General features: G+C 44.6%; 1 protein-coding gene and 1 long non-coding RNA gene across 2 annotated transcripts in view; one reads left to right on the top strand and one right to left on the bottom strand.

Moving 5' to 3' along the window:
* LOC125942463 (uncharacterized) overlaps positions 1-10,664 on the top strand; it is a 129,402-nt gene extending 118,738 nt beyond the window's left edge. Inside the window, exon 3 of the long non-coding RNA XR_007465128.1 lies at positions 10,606-10,664. This is a non-coding gene — a long non-coding RNA (uncharacterized LOC125942463). The remainder of the gene's footprint in view (positions 1-10,605) is intronic.
* A 1,453-nt stretch (positions 10,665-12,117) lies between these two features.
* LOC119446191 (fatty-acid amide hydrolase 2-A-like) overlaps positions 12,118-21,580 on the bottom strand; it is a 334,649-nt gene continuing 325,186 nt past the window's right edge. The window contains 2 exon segments of the mRNA XM_049663200.1: positions 12,118-12,639; positions 13,873-14,016. Coding sequence (XP_049519157.1) covers positions 12,202-12,639; positions 13,873-14,016 — 582 coding nt within the window. The 3' untranslated portion in view covers positions 12,118-12,201.

The following is a 21,580-nucleotide window of genomic DNA, read 5'->3' as shown; positions in this document are numbered from 1 at the left end:
AGAATTTCAAAAGCTCGTGTGGGAAAGAATGTATGTCACATTACCTTTTTGAAACAAATGTGTGAAGGCCAACAAGATCAACAATGTCACAAGGAACAGGAAAATTTTACTAGTGACTTCGCAAAAATACAAACAGAAATGCGCTTGTAATATAACAAGCAAACTGGTCACTGCAGTCCACACTCCACTTTTTCTTATGAAATGAGAAAGTTTGTAATGAAGTCACAAAATTTGAGTAAATTACTGAACTATGCAGGGCTGCTGCAACCTCCCAGAACTCTAAAACACTGTCTGCAAAAGCCAACCTCTAGTGAGCAACTTAACCACTTAGGATAAATTCATTAGGCCCCTTAAATCACTCCTAATGCAAAAATATTCATCGGTGAACTAAACAAAATCAAAATGCACATCTCATGTACAGTAGTACTCCCAGTTGTAGCAAACAAATGTTGCCGTTGCAGAACTGATGTACAACTGTAAAACGGCTACAGCAGCAAAGAAAACAGTTTGCAAGTGGTTTTTTTCTTACATTTATTATCACTCTTGCATTCGGCATTAAGCTTGGCGATGGATGAATCGGCTGTTGCCTTAAGCTTAATCGTTCACTTTGTGGTGAACCTCCTTCACCATCGCATTTGCCACCTCGGGATCTAGCACTGGAAAGTCTGGTGGCACTTGAGTGGCCAGTGAAGACTGGGAACACTGCAGGAGGAACTCTCTAGTGTACATCTTGAGGCCTCTGTGAGTGCTGCAAGGTGGACCAGCAGCCTCTGACATAGTTGATGACAGGAGCACTTGCTGGTCATCGGCACTTGTTTCAAACTCTGGGAAATTTGCAAATCCTTTGAGCTGCCTTTTCCCAGCTGTTTGGTCATTAGTACCCAATGTCTTGAAGGCAGCTGAAAGCATGTGCTTATTAGTATTGCTTGAACACTGTGTTGCACTTCCAAGCCCCTCAAATTGGCCGTCATCCTCGTTTGAAAACTGTGATGGATTCAAAAGGCCCTTGAACTGATTGGGTTGGCCAGGTTCACTGGTAGTGCCCAACGTCTTGGAGCCAGTCGAAGGCATATGCTTGTTGTCAACACTTCTTGAAAACTGCATTGAGCTTCCGAGCCCATCGATTTGCTTGGTTTGTTCAGGTTTGTCATTACTGCCCCAAGCTTTGAAGTCAGTTGGAAGCATGCACTGATTGTTGAATTCTGTAAGGCTTTCAAGTCCCTTGAACTGCTTATTCTCAGAAGCTCCACTGGTATCTCCAAATCTCTCAAAACTGCCTTGTGCAGACTGTGCCTTCATTGCATAGACAGACTGCAAGGTGTCCCTCAGCGGCCAAGCGACTGCTTCTGTCACAAGTCTCAGTTCATCTTTTTCGTAAGCTTCACCATGTGAGCTGTCCAACTGGCTCTTCTGAAAACTACTGTTTCCAACAGTTTGCCCCTGTGCACGCACTGCATCTGTATGCAGCCCAGGCACTGTAGGTTTGTTGGATGGATCACCTGACCCAGTGAGCATGCTAGACAAATCTTGGTTTGCAAGGTTAAATCTGCCTGCTGTTGTCCCGGAAAAGAAGTGCCGTAGTACACATGTGGAGATATTCGCAATGGTGTTGTTTGTTCCACTGATCTGGATGAGATCCTTGCCAACAGTGATGGTCACTGCACATGTCTTAGCATCGCCATCGGTCACAGCAGGAGCAGTCTTCTGATACATACAAAGATAGTCAGTGGTTGTCCCATTGGCCCACTTTCGATCCTGAATTGGAGGCCCACTGTACTGAGTGATGTCCTCAGAAATTACTTTAGCCATTTCCACAACACCTTTAGTCTCTTGGCCTTGTGTACTTGCATTAGCATTTTGAACAACCTCTTCGTTTCTTAAAAAGTGCTGCCATATACCCTTGGCTGGCATATCGGAGGTTCCTGACTGCTTATGCATTTGTTCGTCTTGCAGATTAGGTATCTCTTTCCAGATGCTAATGTTTTGAAAAGTAGCCTCATCTTTTAGGGGGCCTTTTAGAGGACTTTGTGGGTTGGCAGAATTTTCGGGATTCTTGATCTCTTGAAAGGCCCATGGCAAGATCGGTGCTGCCGCAGGCTTGGTTTCCGCCTTGACAGTTCCCATTTGTGAACGCTGCTCCTGTTGCTGCTTCTGCTGGAACTCGCGGGCCAGTTTCACTGCATAAGCGTCGTCGTACATGATGGAATCAAACCCGAGCTCTTCATACTTGCGAAAATAATACTCCTTTGCGTCCTCATCGCTCTGCCAGTCCATGGCACGCAGTTCAATCAGTTCGAGGAGCATCAAGCGGCTGAAAGCGTCCAGTTTGTCGTCACGGGAAACGTTGCGCAAGGTGACGAAGTGTGTGTCCAACTGGTCTTTGTATATTTGTTCCATGGCAGGACCCTTGACTTTCAGAAGGCGACAGACTTGTTCTAGATCGGCATTGCTGTGGTTCCGATGGTCGATGGAAGCACAAAGTGACTCTATCTGACTGAGCAGGAATTCGTCGGCTGAGGCAAACGTTACGTCGTCGATCGGCGAGGTCATGTCCTCGGCAGGACTGAGCAGAGTTGTCAGAGACCTGTCAGGATCGAACCCGGGAGGCTCTTCTGGACGTAGCGGGCGTGGCCTCTCGAGTTTACGTACACGTTTCGTGTTTTTAACTCACATCTAGATCCAGGCGTTCCAATAGTACGCAAGCCGTGTCAGCGTCGTAGCCAAAGCATGGCCAAAGGTCTCGGACAAAGGCGCAAGATGATGATGATAAGGCGTAGACGAAGAAAGTAGGTACCAGTACAACAGAGCGGCGCGTACGAAATGGTCTTTTGTGTCAGAAACGCACAGCGCGCGCTTGAAAGGGCAAGGATAGACCAACCACCGAAAACGGCGTTTTTCTTTGCGCTCAAGTGGTAATTTTCGATACTCTCGCGTTATCTTCCTTTGTCTGTACGTCATTTCCTATCAATAAAGCCACGTGGTCATTACGTGATCACAGGCAAGAACGCGTGTGTCCGCGGGCGCGTCTCAGTGGGTGCTATTTTATATAATTTATTAGACAGGCGCTGTATCATATGACAAAGGCATTTAAATAATAGCTAGAATTTGTGTATATATATATATATATATATATATATATATATATATAATTAACAGTTATAACTTGACGTTTATTACTGTCCGCTAGTGCATTGCGCACAACGCTTAACCGGCAGCGGAAGACGCTGTTCTCGCCCTAAGGCAGTGGCGTGACCAGAATGTATTTGTTTTTTCGTTTTTTCCCCCCAGAAATGGAAGGGGCGTGCACTTAACCGTGACCGGGGGCTGCACTCTTAAAAATGTTTACACCCTTTGGGTCGTATCTTGTCCCCAAGCGACACAGCATTCTCGGCAGGAAAGTATAGCGAGCGCCGAGTTTTCAACAAAGGAAACGCAAGCATGGCAGATGATTATTGTTTGGGGACAAGATACGACCCAAAGGGCGTAAACCTTCGTTAGAGTGTGGGCAGTCCGCATCCTAACATGTACAGCATATGTAACACAGAAATTTCAGGAAAGGGAGGACGTAGTACGCGCTTGGGGAAAATTAAGCAACGCCTAATGTCCGGTACTGCGCGCGCAGCAAGTTCACGGTTCGAAATGGACACCAGAGTGAGAAGAGGCCAGGAAAAAAATTGAGACGCTTAAGCTTTCAAAGATCCCGTAGTGCTTCTCACGCTTCCCGGAAACTGCAGCTTATGTAGCGGTAATGTTAACCGGGAAACGCTGGAAGCGCACGCTGTGCACGAAGACGATTTTTCTTTTTCCCGCCGGCTGGCTGGCACCGCGGATGCCGCGCTATGATTGGTAGAAAGCATGGGGCGCGCGGCGTGCTGGGATTGCTAGCGAGTTTTACCTCACGGCGCGCTCAATGCCGTCGCCGCCGTGCTCACTGCGTAACGGGGCCCTTAAAGCTTTGATACAAGCGGGAATAAGCTTCCCTTTATTAATATGCATGGAGGACAGAAATCATCTCCGGCGAAAAAATGCAGAACAGTGTTATGATAATGATAAGATATGAGTGGCCTCCCTGTTGAAATTGACCCTAAAGATATATTAAAAATGTTTTTAGCGCTATCTTAATGTCATTGCAAGTTTTGATTAGGTCCTATAGGGCCTTATCAGTGTAAACTGCCGAGCAGCAGGAAACGAAAGAGCGCTTTATTGCGAGAAGCAGGTGTATTTATACACAGGCAGACCAGGCTTGCACATGCGTGTCAACAATATTCTTGATGACGTTGCCATTGGTCACAGTCAGAACCAGCAATGACATAGAACTATAGATAGTTTTCATGTGACGTCACCGAGGCAGCTCCCACCGTTCTAGTACCTAAAGATGGCGGATACGATGACGTCAGTGCACCGTCTTATCACGCACACTCTGTTTTACTTTTTGACGGCGACTGTTTTTCACAGGTTTATCACTGTTATCGCTTTGAAGTTCGACGCAAGACGCGCCTCTCGTGCTGTAATGCCGTCATGTTTCTTGATTACGCCGCTTCTCGACCTGCTGGTACCTAAAGGTGGCGTCCGCGATGACGTATGTGCAAACTATCTAGAACTATAGTCTTCAGAAAGAACTGTAGAACTATATTCTATAGAACTATATAGTATATGAAAGAACTGTAGTACTTTAGAAAGTTTTGCCCAGTGTCATCTGGTACTATACATTGTCGACAGTGCGTCTGCAAGTGTGCATTACAAAACACGTCAGTTCTTTTTCACCATGGGCACCAGAAGGATCTACGGAGATAATTAAAGTTGCTTGTAGTCAGAGGCAGGGATCGTAAACAGTTTTGGGTGTGGTCTGTTTGTTTTGTTATTACGGTAGTGTTGATATGTCTCATTGTTAGTTCACCCCAAATTGTGAGCCTGCAATAAGCAATGCTCTAGTTTATGTGTTAGCTTTCTCCTGGTTTTCTTGACTTCCATATTTTCTTTCCATATTTTTTTCTTTTTTTCCCACTTATGCACGACATTGCTAGGATACGACCATGTCATGTGTATTATATCTACGTGCTTCTAAAAAAAACCTTGGTTTGCATCACAGTGCTTTTTTTTTTCGATTCCACATCCTTCTTTGCTCTATTTATCCATCACCATACAACTTTATCAATGTGCCCAACTTGTCAGTTTGTCGCAGTATTGTATTGCTTATTAGTTGGCGAAAGTTATCCTGTTTTGCTTCAAGTGTGGATGATCCGGTGAGCTGTTAACAGTTCATTTATATGACGTTAACGGCGCACCCAGACTTGAAGACTAAATCATATTACTAATGTAAAACTCCGTAGCGGACTTAAGTATTTTGAGGCTTCTCCTGCCATCAATGTTTTTTGAAGCCCCATATATCAGTCACTTGTTGAAGTTTCTTTTAAGATCTTTTATTGACCGATTAATTTAATTATGGGGTTTTACATATTTTTATTTTTTTAAATGCAAAGTTGGTCACCAAGTGATAGTTTGCATTCATAATTTAGCTAGTATGGATGGAGAAAAGGGGTGCAATCGAAAAGCCAATGTAGATATTAGCTTGAAATGAACCGCAGTACTCTATATCTGCTAGCATAACACAATTGGGGCGGGAGGGTATTCTGAAAGTTGACCTAGTGGACTGTCCATTTTGGCAGCTGCTGAAGTGGTGATTGGCTTGGCTGGGTAAGAACGAGAAGGAGGCAAGCTTGCCCAAGCCAGTCTCCTCCTTGCTGGTACAGTTCCAGCCAATCAGTGGTGACCGAAATGGACAGTAGGTGGACTCTTACAGAATACCCCCCAGATGTCTCACCATTATGCAGTGTGAACCAACAGCGATAAGCTGCATACTTGTTTTCCTGGCCCCATATTAAACATGCACTGATGACTTGCTGAGAGCAACCAAACAGACTAAAATAAAGAACAACATAGTGCACAAGTTTTATGCCAGCAAGTAGTGTGATACATAGGATTCCATGGACAGAAAGTCAGTTCATATTGCAAACACAGATGTTGCAGATCACAGAAAAAAAAAAGACTAGAGAAATCCTCCCAAATGTGCAATACTAATTGTTACAAAATTGCAGCAGGCAGAACAAAGCAAATTCTCACTTTTGTAACAGAGTTTACTGCCTTGCAAGTGTATTTTTTTGCAAGATCATCAGCAGGAATGTATTCTGAAATGCTTTTCAACAAATCCTTGTAAACATTGCAATTATCATGGCTGACTACGACACAGTTCTTGTTTGCAAGTCCAACAAATCATGCACTACCTAAGCGTGACGGATCGACACACACATACGAACCATATGAACCGCAGAGCAAGTGTGCCTGGAACAACGGCACTTGAAGAAAAACAAAACTGCACGAATGCGGGCAAAAGACCTTCACTAGCATTACCCTGTTTGCTAGCGACACACCAGGACACCATTTGGTCCTATTTGCACACTCACAGACTACCAAAAAAACAGTGTTATCTATAGTTACAAAGATTTGCCACTCTCAACGATACTACACTCTCAACATACAAGTTGGTTACTCCCTATTTGCTAAAACACACACACACACACTGTCGCAAGAACATCACAAGCTACAAAAGAAAAAGCATTGACATGTACATACCCAGGATGGTCAGAAACAATGTATGACAAAAGCATTCCAAAACTTATGCCTGCAAACAATGCTTTCACATTTGTGCCTAAAATTTTCAGTCTGAAAGTACAGCAAACTCTCAATATAATGCAGTCACTGAGACAGGAAATTGGTTTGTTGTAAGCGGTACTTTGTTAAAAGCAAAGACCCTAAAGAGTCATAGTAATGCTGGAAGTGCACTTTAACGGTGCAGGAGCTCGTAAAATATGTAAACGAAGCTGGGCTCGATAGTAATAAACATTACAGTTGCGAAATTCTACTGATGCTCGCGAGCAGCTGTCGACATCATCCGATATCAAGTCACGAGAAGCCATGTGGCAGAGTTGTCTTTAGGGAGCGATAAACCTCTCCACATTGATAGCAAGTAAAAACAAAGGGCCATCGTCTACATGCTACATGCATCGTTTCGAGTGGCCCTAATTAGCTTCCTCTTGTTCATTGTAATGCTGTATTTGTAATAAAAATGAGTGCAAAGAATTCAGCAAAGCAAAATGAAAACTAATCTTCCCAAGGTGTGGTGAGGGCTTGCAAATGAAGAGCTCATCAAAGTACGACGTGCATCATCGTTACTGACACTTGCGACTTCAGCAACACCTGTGGCGTCATTGCAATTTCTGCATTGTGGCAATAAGAATGAATAATCAAAGGAACAAATTTGAAATATGACACCACCAGCTAGCTTTTCTCAGGAATCTGCATGCACCAGGGTACCAAGATGGAAGCGTGTCAACAACTTGGCCGCCCAATAGTCTGGTACTTAATATTCCACATATCCTTAAATGTTGGAACATTGGCAACACTCAACTTAGGTCACACTCAATGCGAGTGTTCCACGTAAGTTTTTCAGCTTCATGCTTTGATGCAAAGCCTCTGAAGGCTGCAAGGGCTGAAGACTTGCAGCCAAGAATGAGCTTTAGCGATTGGCCAGCAGTACTTCCTATGTCCAGCTTGGCTAGCATAAAATCATCTGGTTTGAATGTTGGCTTTCAGTTAGCGCTGGTTTAAAGTGAAGCGTAAAACAGTCTCAAAGCTAATGTGCTCAGTAGTGATAGAGTCCTTTTTGGAAGCTGGAAGTGTGTCTTAATCATATGAATGGGGAGGAGTATGAGAATATAGGTATTTCGCCCTGAAAGGGCACAAAAATGGTTCTGGAAACATTTGATAAATCAAGTCATGCTTGTGGTCCCGTCATATGAAGTTTGAAGCCTTGACGATAAAAAAATGCCAGGTCCTGCTGTGTGGTCAGAATATAGTATGACAATTCTTGCTGCTTCATGCCATTCATTGGTTTACTAAAATTAAGTTCAGCTAAACTCGCTTATGCTTTTATGGGAGACTTATTCTCTTGATGGCATCTGTGCAAGGATTCACTCACAGGAAGAGAAGAAACGAAGAAGCAAAAAAAATGCTTTCTCACAACCTGAGACGACAGCATAGATTGCAATTGAATGTTCATAGTAATGGTCACAAACACAAGCTTGGAACGCATTTATCAATTGCGCATTTCATTTCCTGCCTTCTAAAAAGTTCACACATTTTTGTGGATGCCGAGTTTCCTGAGCTTACTCAGGAAATGTAACCCAAGGCAAAGTGCACGGAAGACAGAGATTACCAGTTGTACGAGGACGGAAAAAGGAAAACCGAAGCTGCAGTGATTTGCTTGTTATATTCTTTGGCATTGCAGTCGAATCCCAATGTAACAAACACAGGTAAAGCGAATTATTCTCTTCAAGCACGCGAAACTTAGTGGTCTACACTCGTGTAGAATAACTCCCTCATAACGGACAGGACATTGGATATACGTATCGAACTGTGGCTATCCGATGCCAGGCGAGACGTCGCCTCGCTTGACTTTTCGGAATGCACTTTCTGCAATGGGTGTGCAGTGGCAATACTGTGTAGACATTCAAGGAATCGAAGCGCAGGAAGTCTACACAATCTCGCGCATCAAAAATGCCATTCTTAGTGAAACTGAAAAGCAGTTATAGGCACAGGCAAAAATTACTGCCTACTACACCTACACCTGTAGTTTTCTCTTTACTAAATTGATTCCTTCCTCGCTTCTTTTCTCCTATGAAGGTAATAAATCCACATACAGTCAAGCCTCAATATAATGAACCTCGAATTAACGAAATTCACGATATAACGAAGTTTTCTGATGCGAGTGGAACTTCGTTATATCGAGGTTCGACTGTATAACGAATGGAACACAGAAGTTTAATTTGTTGTAGGAGAGTTTAGGTATATCTAATTACCCGATTATCAAACAATCTTTAGTGCATAAACCCGTTCGTTATAACCACGTTAGACTGTACTATTTTGGCGCAACGGCAGTTAAAAGCTTGAAACTGAGCTTGTTGCATTTTTCCTGCCTGTTTGTTCGTCCTTTCCATTACATTATCATCATGACACCAACTCGCAAACCTCGGCACCATTCTTGCTGTATGGTGAAGAAAAAACTGCCCACAACACCATCACTCTCACAATAATGTGAATTTTGGGGCCACTGTGCTCTTGCACAGTTTAGAGCTCAACAGCTTATGCGGTGTTTTGTGTACCACACAGACTGGCAGTTGTGGTGTTTGTGTATTTATTTGTTAGGCCCCTGCAAGCAATACTATAGTGGATGAAGACTATGTTGCGTGCAGTACTGAGAAGAAATTGGTTTTGAGAAGATGACGAAATGACGAGAGCCCACATCAGTAGAAGTAAATCATTTCAGAGCCAAAGGGGCTGCTCGTCTTTTTTTCGTTTTTTTTTTCCTGTATTGTTCGAAGTAACGACGGTTCAAATTCTTTTACTGTGTTAATGAGAAAACAGAAAAGAAACCCATTCTGTCTAATCTTCCTCAGAGCTAAAGAATCTGCTTTTTCAATGTGAACAGATTGACAGTTCTGTGTTCTCAAGGTGCTTTGTAGCTGGCAAGAGCATAACTTAATGGTCCAGTGCACCCCAAGATAGGCGAACATAAAAAAAAGCAGCTTGGGACTACAGGCATGCAGATGCTGGTGTCTTAGTGCAGCTAGTCATCCCCACAACATACAAAGAGGGCCGCATATTTGTGAATCTAAGGATGCTAAAAAGCTAGCACAAACGCCATTCCTTCAGTTCTACTTTGTAATTCTATGGAGGAAGTTTGGCTACTCTACAGTACAACTATCATGGACATACATGAGTTGCAGCAGCTGTTAGGGTAGACAATAGAATGAATGACTTTGCCTTGAGCCAGTGAGCTAGTCCTCATTCCTTTCTATTCAGAGCTGCTCCCACTGGATTCTTTCCACAAGCTGGCGGTGCTTTTCGACACAAAGCCTCTTGGCATATGTTCCATGTTTTCAATTGCAATGCAAGGTATTAAATGCAGGCATGGACCGAGGGTACATGTCCGAATGTCCTCGACACTCCTTACTCCCCCCCTCATCAGCAGTGAGTCTACTGTACAACTTTGAATTGTACAGCAGACCCCCGCAGAGGGCGATGCCAAGTACTTTGGTTGTGGCGATTAACAGACATCACTAATCAGATGGCACACGGGTAACCCTGGGTATCGGTTTGGAACAAATAAACAATTTACACATCTTTTTCAATTGTTTAGAAGAAAACAAAGAATAGAAATCTGACATTCAAACAACAGGCACACCCTATTAGGCATGGGTATAATGCGAGTAAACGCACAACACTATCACAAAATTGTCAATGCTGTGACAAAGATGATAAACACCCACAAACACCTGCAATACAATTGCTCAACGAAAAGTGATGCTGGAGCCGGGACACAGCAGGCTTCCCTAACAAATTGGTGGAGGCATTGGATCAACTACCAAGCACTCATTTTGGAATTTTGGACACACACTCTACAGCCGGCTATCCCCGACGTTTACAGAGCGGTCATCACATCATTCATCATCCCAAGTTGACATGCTACACTTTCACGAAATTGCCGAGGTTGTCATTTCAATACCATTCATCATCATTGTCTAAGAGCGTCTGACCCCAACGCCAGGAAAAGTCTAGATTTGTACCTGGTTACGTGCAGGGGAGAGGGCTAACTCAAGGCAGACGTCACCTACTCAGAGCACCAGTGCTCTCAATAGCAGCAGACACACAAGACTGGGCTGGTGCTCAGATTATCAGAATTTTCAGAGGTAGCTGCCAGGCTGTCAGGGAAAAGTTAATGGTTTGCCAAATGCTTCTGAAAGGAACCCATGTCTGGCAGGCACATAAACTGTGTGCCTGCACGCCACCTTGTCACAGCTATGCTGAGCTGTGTGTATAAGCAACATCCAGCAGTTAGCAGCGAATTGCTGCTGCAGTTTCACAGACCGAGTCTAACTCAAGAGCTAAAAACAAAGCCTAACCCCACAACAAGCTAACGCCTGTATTCCTCCTTTCTGGGTGGCTACATTCCCTTCCTGCTGAAAAATGATTTAAACACAAAACTAGTGCAACGCCTGTGCACTATTCTAAATGATGAGGTAATGCTGAAGCCATTGCATCATATGTGGGGAGGAATTCAAAGAACAACAAAAAAAGTAAAAGGTCTTGGGCAACAATCTGAAAGTCGGGCTTGGTTGCATTGCTTTGAAATTTTTCATGAAAGGAGTCAATTACCGAAACTATCAAGCTGCAGCTGCTACTTGTGAGTGCGTACAACCCTCAAAAAAACCTGCCACCAAACGACAAGTGCCCATCTTCATGATGAACAGATCACAGTATGCAGACAAACATATCACCAGTTCTGTGAAGCTGACTGAGTACTGAAAGAATGTGAGCTCACACTTCTCGACTACAAAGACGTCTCAGAGTGCATGGTATAACACCTGTCCACTAGTACATGCGACTGTATTAAGCTTAGCAGACGGCTAGCTCTTTGAGACAGGAAGTATCACAAGACACGCGTTTGCTGTTCCCTATGACGCACACCACACATGCCACAATGTTAGACAAAGACAGCAGACATGACCACTAGACAATGACGAGCATCACCAACAAAGCAGACTCGGTGTGCAAACATTTCTGCAAGGTCAGGACGTTACAGAACACACTGAAATGGTGCATGACAGCACGGAGGCATAGATGAACCGCATTGCGTGAATCATGCCACGTTGATAGAAAAGTCCTCCTGCAGAAGAAGTGCCCAAGTCCAAGAAACCTGTTGATGCCACGCACAAGTGTGCCTCGCTTCATCGGCATATGCACAGTGAAACGACTGCTCCAGATGCCCTCTGCACAACACACGTTTCACAAAACGGTCGGCACTAACACAAAATGTCCGGCCAACAATTTGCACCGTGCCAGGGTTGCCATCACATGGGGTCCGAGTCTGCAAATCAACAACACACTCCAACCACAGATAACGTGCAACACAAAGAGAGAAAAACATATCTACCTCCATAACATTTTTCACCGGCGTTTCAGTCTTTGAGCCACACCTTTGGCCCAGAAATAAGGTGAATTTGTGAGCAACAGTGGGCGGCAATGTCCACCTCTCTACAACAGGAAGGCAAAGTGATGCTGCCTGTTTCTGAAGGCCCCCTGCTCCTACTCTGTCAGAGGCTGAAGCCAGCCACAGAACGCCTTCTCAACTTCCCGTGCCCCGTCCAAGCAGAGGTGATCCTTGTAGAAGGCAGCCACGACCTGCATGCCCAGTGGCGAGATTCCCACGGGGCACTGGCAAGTCGGGTAGCCGAGGACATTGAAGATGGCCGTGTAGGCGTAGTTGAAAGGCTTGAGCAATGGCTGGTAGTGGAAAGGTGCCGGCTCTGGGTGGGACGGGTAGACAAATATGGCATTGCTGGCTCCAAGGAGAGCATCGAGACGGTCTCGCAAGGTGTCCGCTCGAGCCAGAACACGCGTGAGTGCAGGGTGGCCGCGTTTTGGAGACAGCCATTCCAGCAGACAGAGGGCAAGGGCAGGCAGCGTGTGCGGTGAACACCGCAGCAGAAAGCATCCAAGTTCTCGCCACACGGGCACCTTTCCCTGCAACAAAAAACAATACAGTCGACACGATAAAAGGGTCATACAAAACGTTTGCGGTGTGTTCTCATTTGTATATTGCATGCAATGCGTTAGAAGTAGTTATTAGTCGGTGTGTCTGCGCGAGACGACAGCACAAATGCATTCAAACATGTACGAAAATGGCTTGGAATTACAACTCAATGTAACAATTGTGAGAGTTACAGCTGGCCTATACTTCTATGATAGTACTGCTGTACAGGTTGTTGTCACTAGCTTCATTAGTGGCAATGCATCTCTTCAGGATCCAATGTCTGTCCAAAATTTGTACTTTTATTGCACTCACATTCGCAATCCTCTTGCTATTTTGCACCTATTCAAAAATTTTTACCACAACAAACTGCCACTTTCTCACATGAAGGGATCACAAAAATCATCGCCCGAGTACTCCGTATAGATGGTTAAACAGCGAAGCTGAAACGTACCGCCCCAGTGTTTATCACTGGCTTAATCTCGACGTTTCATTAAAGACTTTCTCATTTAATGGTTACGTCCTTGTGTTTCTTCATGAGGTTATACACACGTTCGGCAGTGCCGGAGTGAACAACATCATTGACAGTAAACCCTCAGTCTCCCGTTGTCGCACTGCTGCTTGCGATTCTTCAAAATTAAATTGCTTCAAAATTAAATCTGTCCATCACGTAAGACAATGAATGACTCATACCACCTTAAGCAATACCCCATAAACGTGGTTTCCCCATTAAGACGACAGAAGCAAAGCGAAATTCTACGCCGGAGACGAACGCGTGAGCAGTGGCACGAGCGTATTCACACGGTGGAGCCGAGGGGCGGCAATGAGCCAGCTGTGGAAGACGACGACGACGCTCGAGCCATTGCTGATGATGATAGTTTCCGTGCACATTGGACAAACGGATTTTGGTTTCGCCTAGCCATGCAGGTTCGCTGTAAAAAGTGAATAGCTACACGTGGTCTTTTAATTTGAAGACAAATCAAGTTGGATTACGGATTCTTTTTGTCTGGGAACTACAGCCTTTGCTAGTGACATTTTGGTTTCCATCATATTGCAGTTGAGAAAATGGCTTGCACTCATCATGTGAAACCATTCTGCTTTTCTCATTGAGAATTCACGAAATATGAAGGTATGCTTTTAATAATAAACAATATAATTTCCCTGTCATATCGAATTCACAATGTTACATCCACAGTAAGTTCACTGGAGAGAGAAGTGAGGCTCACCTTGAGCAGTGCCAGCTCCGAGTCGAAGGAAGGCACAGCTGCAGCAGCCAGCCGAGCGGTGAAGATTTGGGCTGAGTAACGGAATTCTTCAAGGGCCAGTTCAACCACAGGGCTGCCATGTGCATGACGGATGTTGCGGGCCACCTGTGTGACACCAAGTGCAAGGCTTGTACGCCCATGTACAGTTAAACCTCTATATAACGAACTTCAATGTTATGAAATTCTCGATATAACTTTTTATAACTTCTTGTCCATAGAACACCACGTATTTTGAATGTCAACACAACGAAGTGTGTGTATACACAATTTAAATATAATTAAATTTCGCCCTCGTCGCGAATGAATACCGAGATAATAATTGAAAGCTTCTGTGAATGCAGATGGCGAAATGGTTGCATTAATGAGGCTGCTTGCAAACACACCTCTCAAATCGTGTGACCGTTGAAGCGGAGCAGAGTCACGTTTCATATGAAGTCCATGCGCGGTAAGATCCTATTGCACCCTGTGTGCTGTACGCTTTAGGTACGAGTGAAAGCGTGCGAGGATAAGCTGAAAAAAAAAACGGTGGCTTCATGAGCGCCATCTTCTCGCGCAAGCAAGGGGAAAGGGGGGAGGGAAGTGGTAACGTGATCAACCACGTGTGAGCGAGGGGGGGAGGAGGACAGGCTGAAGAGTGTCCTTTTCTAGCGCAGCCTGCTCACCCTGTTTTAGAAGTAATCTGCTGTGTGTGCAAAGAATAGATGAGCATCGATGGCGTGGCATTGTACGCTGTCTTCCCACGCAACTAGTGCTAGAGGTTGTGAAAAATAGAGTTTCAGAGAGGCATTGTAGCGAGAGGCAGACAAAGCATTCGCTTTTCGCGATAGCGTCATCGTACTACGGGTGACACTCATCAGCTGCAGGGGCGTGGCTGGGTTTGCTTTTTACCGCAGTTGTGAAGATATTGTCGACACAGCATGAAACCGAATATTTTGTCACAGACTCTCTAATTCAACAAAATTGCTTTTTTTATTATTCAAGTTTTCTTTTTCCAATTGCCCAATAAGTCAGAAAATTTAGTGGCCCCTTTCCACACAATAAAAATCCACTGGCGACTGTACTTATTTGCATAAAAGATTGAATTTCTATATAAAGAAATTTAGACATAACGAAGCAAACTGCCATCTTACCGACTTCATTATATCAAGGTTTAGCTGTATATTTCATTCTGAATTGCTCTACATTTGCGCAACACGTGTTGGCCATTTATTAGCCTGGCCATCTTATCCGAGTACAACATGTGGTAATTATTGAAACGTTTTCAACCGTTCTCGTGAGCGTCGTGGGAGACAAAGCCGGCACATGCCTCCCCCCCCTTTCTCTAATGCAGGGAGCCCGGTCGCTTCTTGGTAGAAACTGTACATGAGTGCAATGTAGCACACAACACTTCTCAAAGTGTGCCACTCAGTCCACTTGTCCTCAAGCACAACAATGAGTTCAATGCCTGGTGTGCTGAGGAGTCTCGCCCAGTGTCTCGAGAATACTCGCTTCTGACAGAGGGTGATAGTGAACTCTTTCTAATGCACTTGAGAGTTCTTTTCTAGGGAGGCTGAAATGAAAAAAATTACAAAGAAGGTGTGCAATTGTTTCTTCTCTGCTGCAGTTGTCGCAGGTAGTGTTGTCGACCATCGCGATGCAAAATGAATAGACGTTTGTTGTGAAGGCCATGCCAAACCACAGGCGGCACAGAAACACTTCTTTAGCTCGTGATAACTCTCGCGGAAGACTGCACGGTAAATGCAGGTAGAAACTTTGAAGGCGAGTGTATATTCGGTCAAGTTCCATTGCAAGCTTGTGTGCTAGCGAGCCGATTCTGACGATGCAAGAAATGTCACCATCTTTTCATCATCTAAATCTTCAATGGACCGTATTAGTACTTCACGTAGCTGTGCTAGCATTTATAGCTTCTTAACACACTAACAAACCAATTTTCCCTATTAGTATCTGATAGGTACAGTTCAATGATGATGATGATGTATGGGGGTTTTTGGCGCAAGGGCCAGATATGGCCAAAGAGCGGCATACACATTGGTGATGGGTTTCAAATCAATTATTTATGAAATAAAGAAATATACTGTGGATGGTGAATGTTAAATGGCTGTAAATAGGCCTAAAATCAGTCGCTGTAACTTGCGTGAAACATATAACTATTAAAATGATGACAATGACCAGAGATGTGAGCATTGACCATGGATGGTTTGTTATGAAGTGATGTCATAAAATGTGTACGTGAAAGTAGCACCGGCGCCTCACAGGGCCCTTGAATGCAAGGGCTGAGAGGCACGTGCTCTACTATAAGGCTGTCGCAGCAGCAGCCTCTAAAGAGAGGATGTGCTACGAATGTAGGGGGCTGATGACTCGTAATGTACCAGCATCTTCAAGAAACTTTAAAACTAACCTGTGACCTAAGAACGGTTCTGTGCCCAGAAACATTGTTGGGTGTAGAGGAACGTGTTGTTTGTATGCTAAGGGGAAGTATTTCTTTCTTTGAGGCTCTAATTCCTTGCACTCTATTAAAACATGGATCACAGTCAGCATCTCGCCACATTTGCTACAGGAAGGAGGTTCATTTGCAGTCAACAAGTGAGCATGTGTGCCATACGTGTGGCCAATTCTAAGGCGGCAAAAAATGACTTCGGTTGGTCGTGATTTCGTACTTGGTGGCCAATAGCCTAACTGTGATTTGATGGCATGAAGTTTATTTCTTGTTTCCGCGTCCCATGAGTGCTGCCAATAGCTCCTAAGGCTCTTGCCCAAGAAATGCTTCAAATCTACTGCGGGAACAGCTGCAGAGGAGATGTTCCCCTTTCTTACAAGGGAAACTAAAGTATTCTCTGCAAGCATGTTGCCCTCAATACCTCTGTGGCCTGGTACCCAGCATATTGTGATACGTTGGTTAGATGCATATGTTGTGCACAGCACTGAATAGAGCTCACTGAGCACAGGGTTTTTATGTTTACGAGGGGACATTAATGCCTTTACTGTGCTTAAGGAGTCAGTGAATATAACAGATTGTTGAAGCTTTGTTTTCATTATATGCTTCCCTGCACATAACAGGGCATGAGCCTCAGCCATAAATATGCTTGTTTCTGGATGCATTTCACCGGATTCAGAAAAGGAAGGACGGATTGCCGCATAGGACACGCCAGCATGTGACTTTGATGCATCAGTAAAGAATTCCGGGCAAGAGTATTTTGATTGAAGTTCACGAAAGTGCATTCGTATATGTGCTTCCGGAGCATGCTTCGAGACCTTGACAAAAGATATATCACAATCTATAAGTTGCCATTGCCACGGAGGTAACGGCGTTGCTGCAGGCATTACATGATGCTCAAGCAGTGGAACACCGCTTTCTTCGGCGAGTTTCCTCACCTGCAGTGAGAAGGGTTCTGTTGCTGTAGGTCGGTTATGGTAAAGTGTGGCACACGTAGTGTCAGTTACGATGGAGTAGCAAGGATGTTGGCAGTTTGAATTTATTTTCAGAAAGTACAGAAGGCTAGAGTAGGACCTTTGAAGGTTGAGTGACCACTCGTTTGAATCAACATAGAGGCTGGGAATGGGGCTGGTTCTAAAAGCCCCAGTCGCTAAGCGGAGCCCTAAGCAATGGACAGGATCAAGCATCTTTAGTGCGCTTGGCCTTGCAGATTGATATACAACTGATCCATAATCCAGGCGAGAACGTATGATACTCTTATAAAGATTCATCAGGCATCTGCTGTTACTGCCCCAAGAAGTGTGTGATAGTATCTTTAATATATTTGCTGTTTTTAGGCACTTTGCCTTTAGGTATTTAATGTGGGGGGTAAAAGTTAACTTTGAGTCAAAGTATACTCCAAGAAATTTGTGCTCGCTACGTACAGGCAGATGTACTCCATGCAGCTCAATGGCAGGATCTGCAGCTAAACCCCTCTTTCGAGAGAAAAACACACAAGTGCTTTTTTGAGCGTTAAACCCTGAAGCCATTCTCATCTGCCCATTTCGACATTTTTTTAACAGCAAGCTGGACTTGTCTTTCACAGATGGCCAGATTGCAAGACTTAAAACCTATCTGGACGTCATCGACGTAAACAGAGTAAGAAATTGTTGGTGGTATGATAGAACGAAGCGAATTCATTTTAACGATGAACAATGTGCAACTCAGGACACCTCCCTGAGGTACACCAGTTTCCTGAATGAAAACTCTTGACAATGTGTTCCCAAGTCTAACACGGAAAGTCCGGTTTGAGAGATAACTTTCTACGAGATTCAACATCTTGATTCGTACCCCCATAGACGATAGGACTTGTAGTATTCCATAGCGCCATGTTGTATCATAGGCTTTCTCCATATCAAAAAAGACCGACAAAAAATATTGCTTGTGGACAAAAGCATCTCTTATAATTGCTTCTATTCGAACAAGGTGGTCAACGGTTGATCTGTTTTCTCTAAAACCGCACTGATATGTATCTAGCGCATTGTTATTTTCCAGATAATACAGCAATTGTCGGTTAATAATTTTCTCGAAACGCTTACAGATACAACTTGTGAGCGCTATTGGCCTATAGCTGGCTACGAAAGATGGGTCTTTGCCTGTCTTTAAAATAGGAATTGCTATAGCTTCCTTCCATGTGGAAGGTATGTATCCCGCAGCCCAGATTCTATTAAAAAGGAAAGTAATGCCATTTGACTTTGAGCATTCAGGTATCTTATCATGCCATATACAACTCTGTCACCTCCAGGTGAGGAGTTGCTACAGCTGCTCAGTGCAGCCTTAAACTTGGCAAGAGTAAAAGGACGGTTGTATGATTCATCATCTCCACCTTTACGGTTGAATAGCTTTTTTTCGGCTATAGCTTTGCGTTTGAGGAAGGACTCGGAGTAGTGTGCCGAACTAGATATCTTTTCAAAGTGGTTACCAAGCACGTTAGCCTGGTCTGCCAAGCTTTCCCCTTGGTCGTTCACCAAAGGGAGTGGGTGCGATTGTTGACCATAAAATTTTCTCAATCTCTTCCACACCTTAGCCTCATCCATGTAAGAATTGATTCCTGAGAGGAACCTTTCCCAACTTTCTCTGCGTGCTTGACGTCGTGTGCGTCGCCCTCTTGATTTCATTTGTCTAAAATTTATAAGGTTTTCTGTCGTTGGTGAATGACGCAAAAGGCCGCAAGCCTTATTTTGATTTTTCCGCGCCTTTCTACATGCGCCTTTCTACATGCGTCATTCCACCAAGGGATTCGTTTCTTGGTTGCAGAACCGTGTGTCTGCTGTATACAGTTTGTCGCCGCACCAATTATGACAGCAGTGATATATGAGACCGCACCATCTATACTTAGGCTATTAATAGAATCTCGAGATACGTAGCTAAGTTCCCGATATCGTTGCCAATCTGCACTCTCTAGCTTCCAGCGAGGCGGATAGGTATTATGTCCCAATTGTTCTGCCGTATGTAGAATGATAGGACAGTGATCACTTCCATACGGATTTTTGATCACTGACCATTCGAAATGTGGAAGTAGTGAAGGAGAGCCAATTGTTAAGTCTATCGCAGAGCACGTGTTCTGTCTCGTACTGTAGGTTCCTTCTTATTGAAGAGGCAGGTACCTGTAGACAACAGGAAATTTTCAATGAGGCGACCTCTTGCATCACACCGCGAGTCGTCCCATAACGTATTGTGGGCATTAAAATCACCAAGCACCATGTAGGGCTGAGGCAGCTGGGATATCAAGTTTTCAAAAATCATCCTACTCAATATATAATCTGGTGGAATATATAACGAGCAGAGTGTTACGAGCTTATCATGCAATATGGCGCGAATTGCCACAGCCTCAAGAGGAGTCTGTAATGTTACCTCTTGACAGGCGATCGACTTATCAGCAATTATCGCAACGCCTCCTGATGATGTGAGAACACCATCACAATCTTTTCTAAAAATTACGAACTGCTTAAGAAAATTATTATGTGATGAATTCAGATGCGTTTCTTGTACACAGAGCATCTTTGGCTGGAAGTGACTGATGAGTTCTTGGACGTCATCTAGATTATTGATAAGACCTCTGACGTTCCACTGCAAAATTTTAACAGCCATATTAATTAAAAGCAAAATGAATGCTCTGTGTACAAAACAAGGTATTTAACTTAAGGATTGTGTTTTTTTGTGGAGCAGTGATTCGAGATTTTTTTTTTTGGTGCGCTCAAGTGAGCCACGCCGCTCCCTCTGTGCCAGAGGCGTAGAGGGGCAAGAAGTATCCATCGCCTCTTGTGAGGCGCTGTTCGCCCTTTCCCGGGGCACATGGGACGATTTGTCAGGCCTCACTGCATGTGCAGGGGCCTTAAAGGCCAAAGGCTCGGAGGCCTGCTGGCCCTTCTTAGACGAAGGTGGAGCAGTGGCAGCTGCCACCACCGAGGGGGCAGAAGTAGCTGCTGCCGGCACACTGTGTGTGGTTCGGACAGCTGCTAGAGGCCGGTGCGGCGCAGCCCCCACGTGCACCGTATTGGCATAAGAAGGTTTTACAAAAGAAAATCGCTTCCTTGCTTCATTGAATGAAATGTTCTCTTTCACCTTTAGAGTGATGATCTCCTTCTCTCTTCCACGCAGGGCAAGAGCGCGAGTACGCAGGATGATCTCCATCACAGTTGGAACAATGCGGGTCAGATGGGCAATTTTCAGCTGTGTGTTCATTAGCACCACATTTTGCGCAGGACATTCAGCCACGGCAGCTCTGGGAGCTATGACCAAACTTCTGGCATTTGTAGCACCTGCGAGGATTAGGAATGTATGGTCTGACACGTATCTTTATGTAGCCTGCTTGGATATATTCTGGGAGTATACTGGAGCCAAAGGTTAGGACTAAGTGCTTTGTCGGTATTTCCTGGTCATTGTGCCTTATCTTGATTCGCTGCACTTGGATAACATTTTCATCTTTCCATCCGTCAAGGAGTTCATTCTCGGTGAGATTCAAGAGGTCACTGTCAGATACCACACCACGAACTGTGTTCAAGGAGCGGTGTGCAGTTACGGTTATAGGAGTACTGCCAAAGGACAGGAGGGTCTTCAGTTTGTCATACTGGGTCTTGTTCTGAACTTCTAGGAGAAGGTCTCCACTGGCCATTTTTGTGGCTTTGTAACCTGGTCCGATTGTGTCCGTACGACACTTCGACAGAAGGAAAGGTAAGACTAATCTTGCTGTCATTTCTGGGCATTCAGTGTGGATAATATGGAACCGTGGAAATTTGTCAATGTTCTTTGCAGAAAACAGCAAGGTTTCATAGGTGCGCCATCGTTTAGAGAGAGGGCGATCGGGGAGGCGTGGAAATGATGTCGAAGCCAAAAAAGATTATTTGATTTCGGTAGCGACGCCAGCCGCCCACCACCGAGCCCAACAAGCACGGCTACACGCAGGAGGGTCCAATCCTCATGTGCTCGGGTCCGTGGTGTCGCAAACCACCAAACGCCTGCTGACGCAGACGCCCCTGCGGGGAGGTACAGTTCAGAGCAAGAAAGTAAATACCTGTCAGCCATCACTAGCAACAGCTGACTGGTCTTTACCTATTTGCAATAGGCTGTAGCTTACACTATTGATTCATACAGGTAGGAGCCCAACACCCTTCCGAGGATTACAACTGTCTGCTTGCCAAGACCTTTACTGAGACTGTTTTATTGTGCAACCAAATTGTGACCCCATACACAAAA

The sequence above is a fragment of the Dermacentor silvarum genome, chromosome 1, assembly GCF_013339745.2.
Source record: "Dermacentor silvarum isolate Dsil-2018 chromosome 1, BIME_Dsil_1.4, whole genome shotgun sequence".
Taxonomy (NCBI): Eukaryota; Metazoa; Arthropoda; class Arachnida; order Ixodida; family Ixodidae; genus Dermacentor; species Dermacentor silvarum.
The sequence above is the reverse complement of the archived record's forward strand: the minus strand, read 5'-3'. Positions and strand labels throughout refer to the sequence as shown.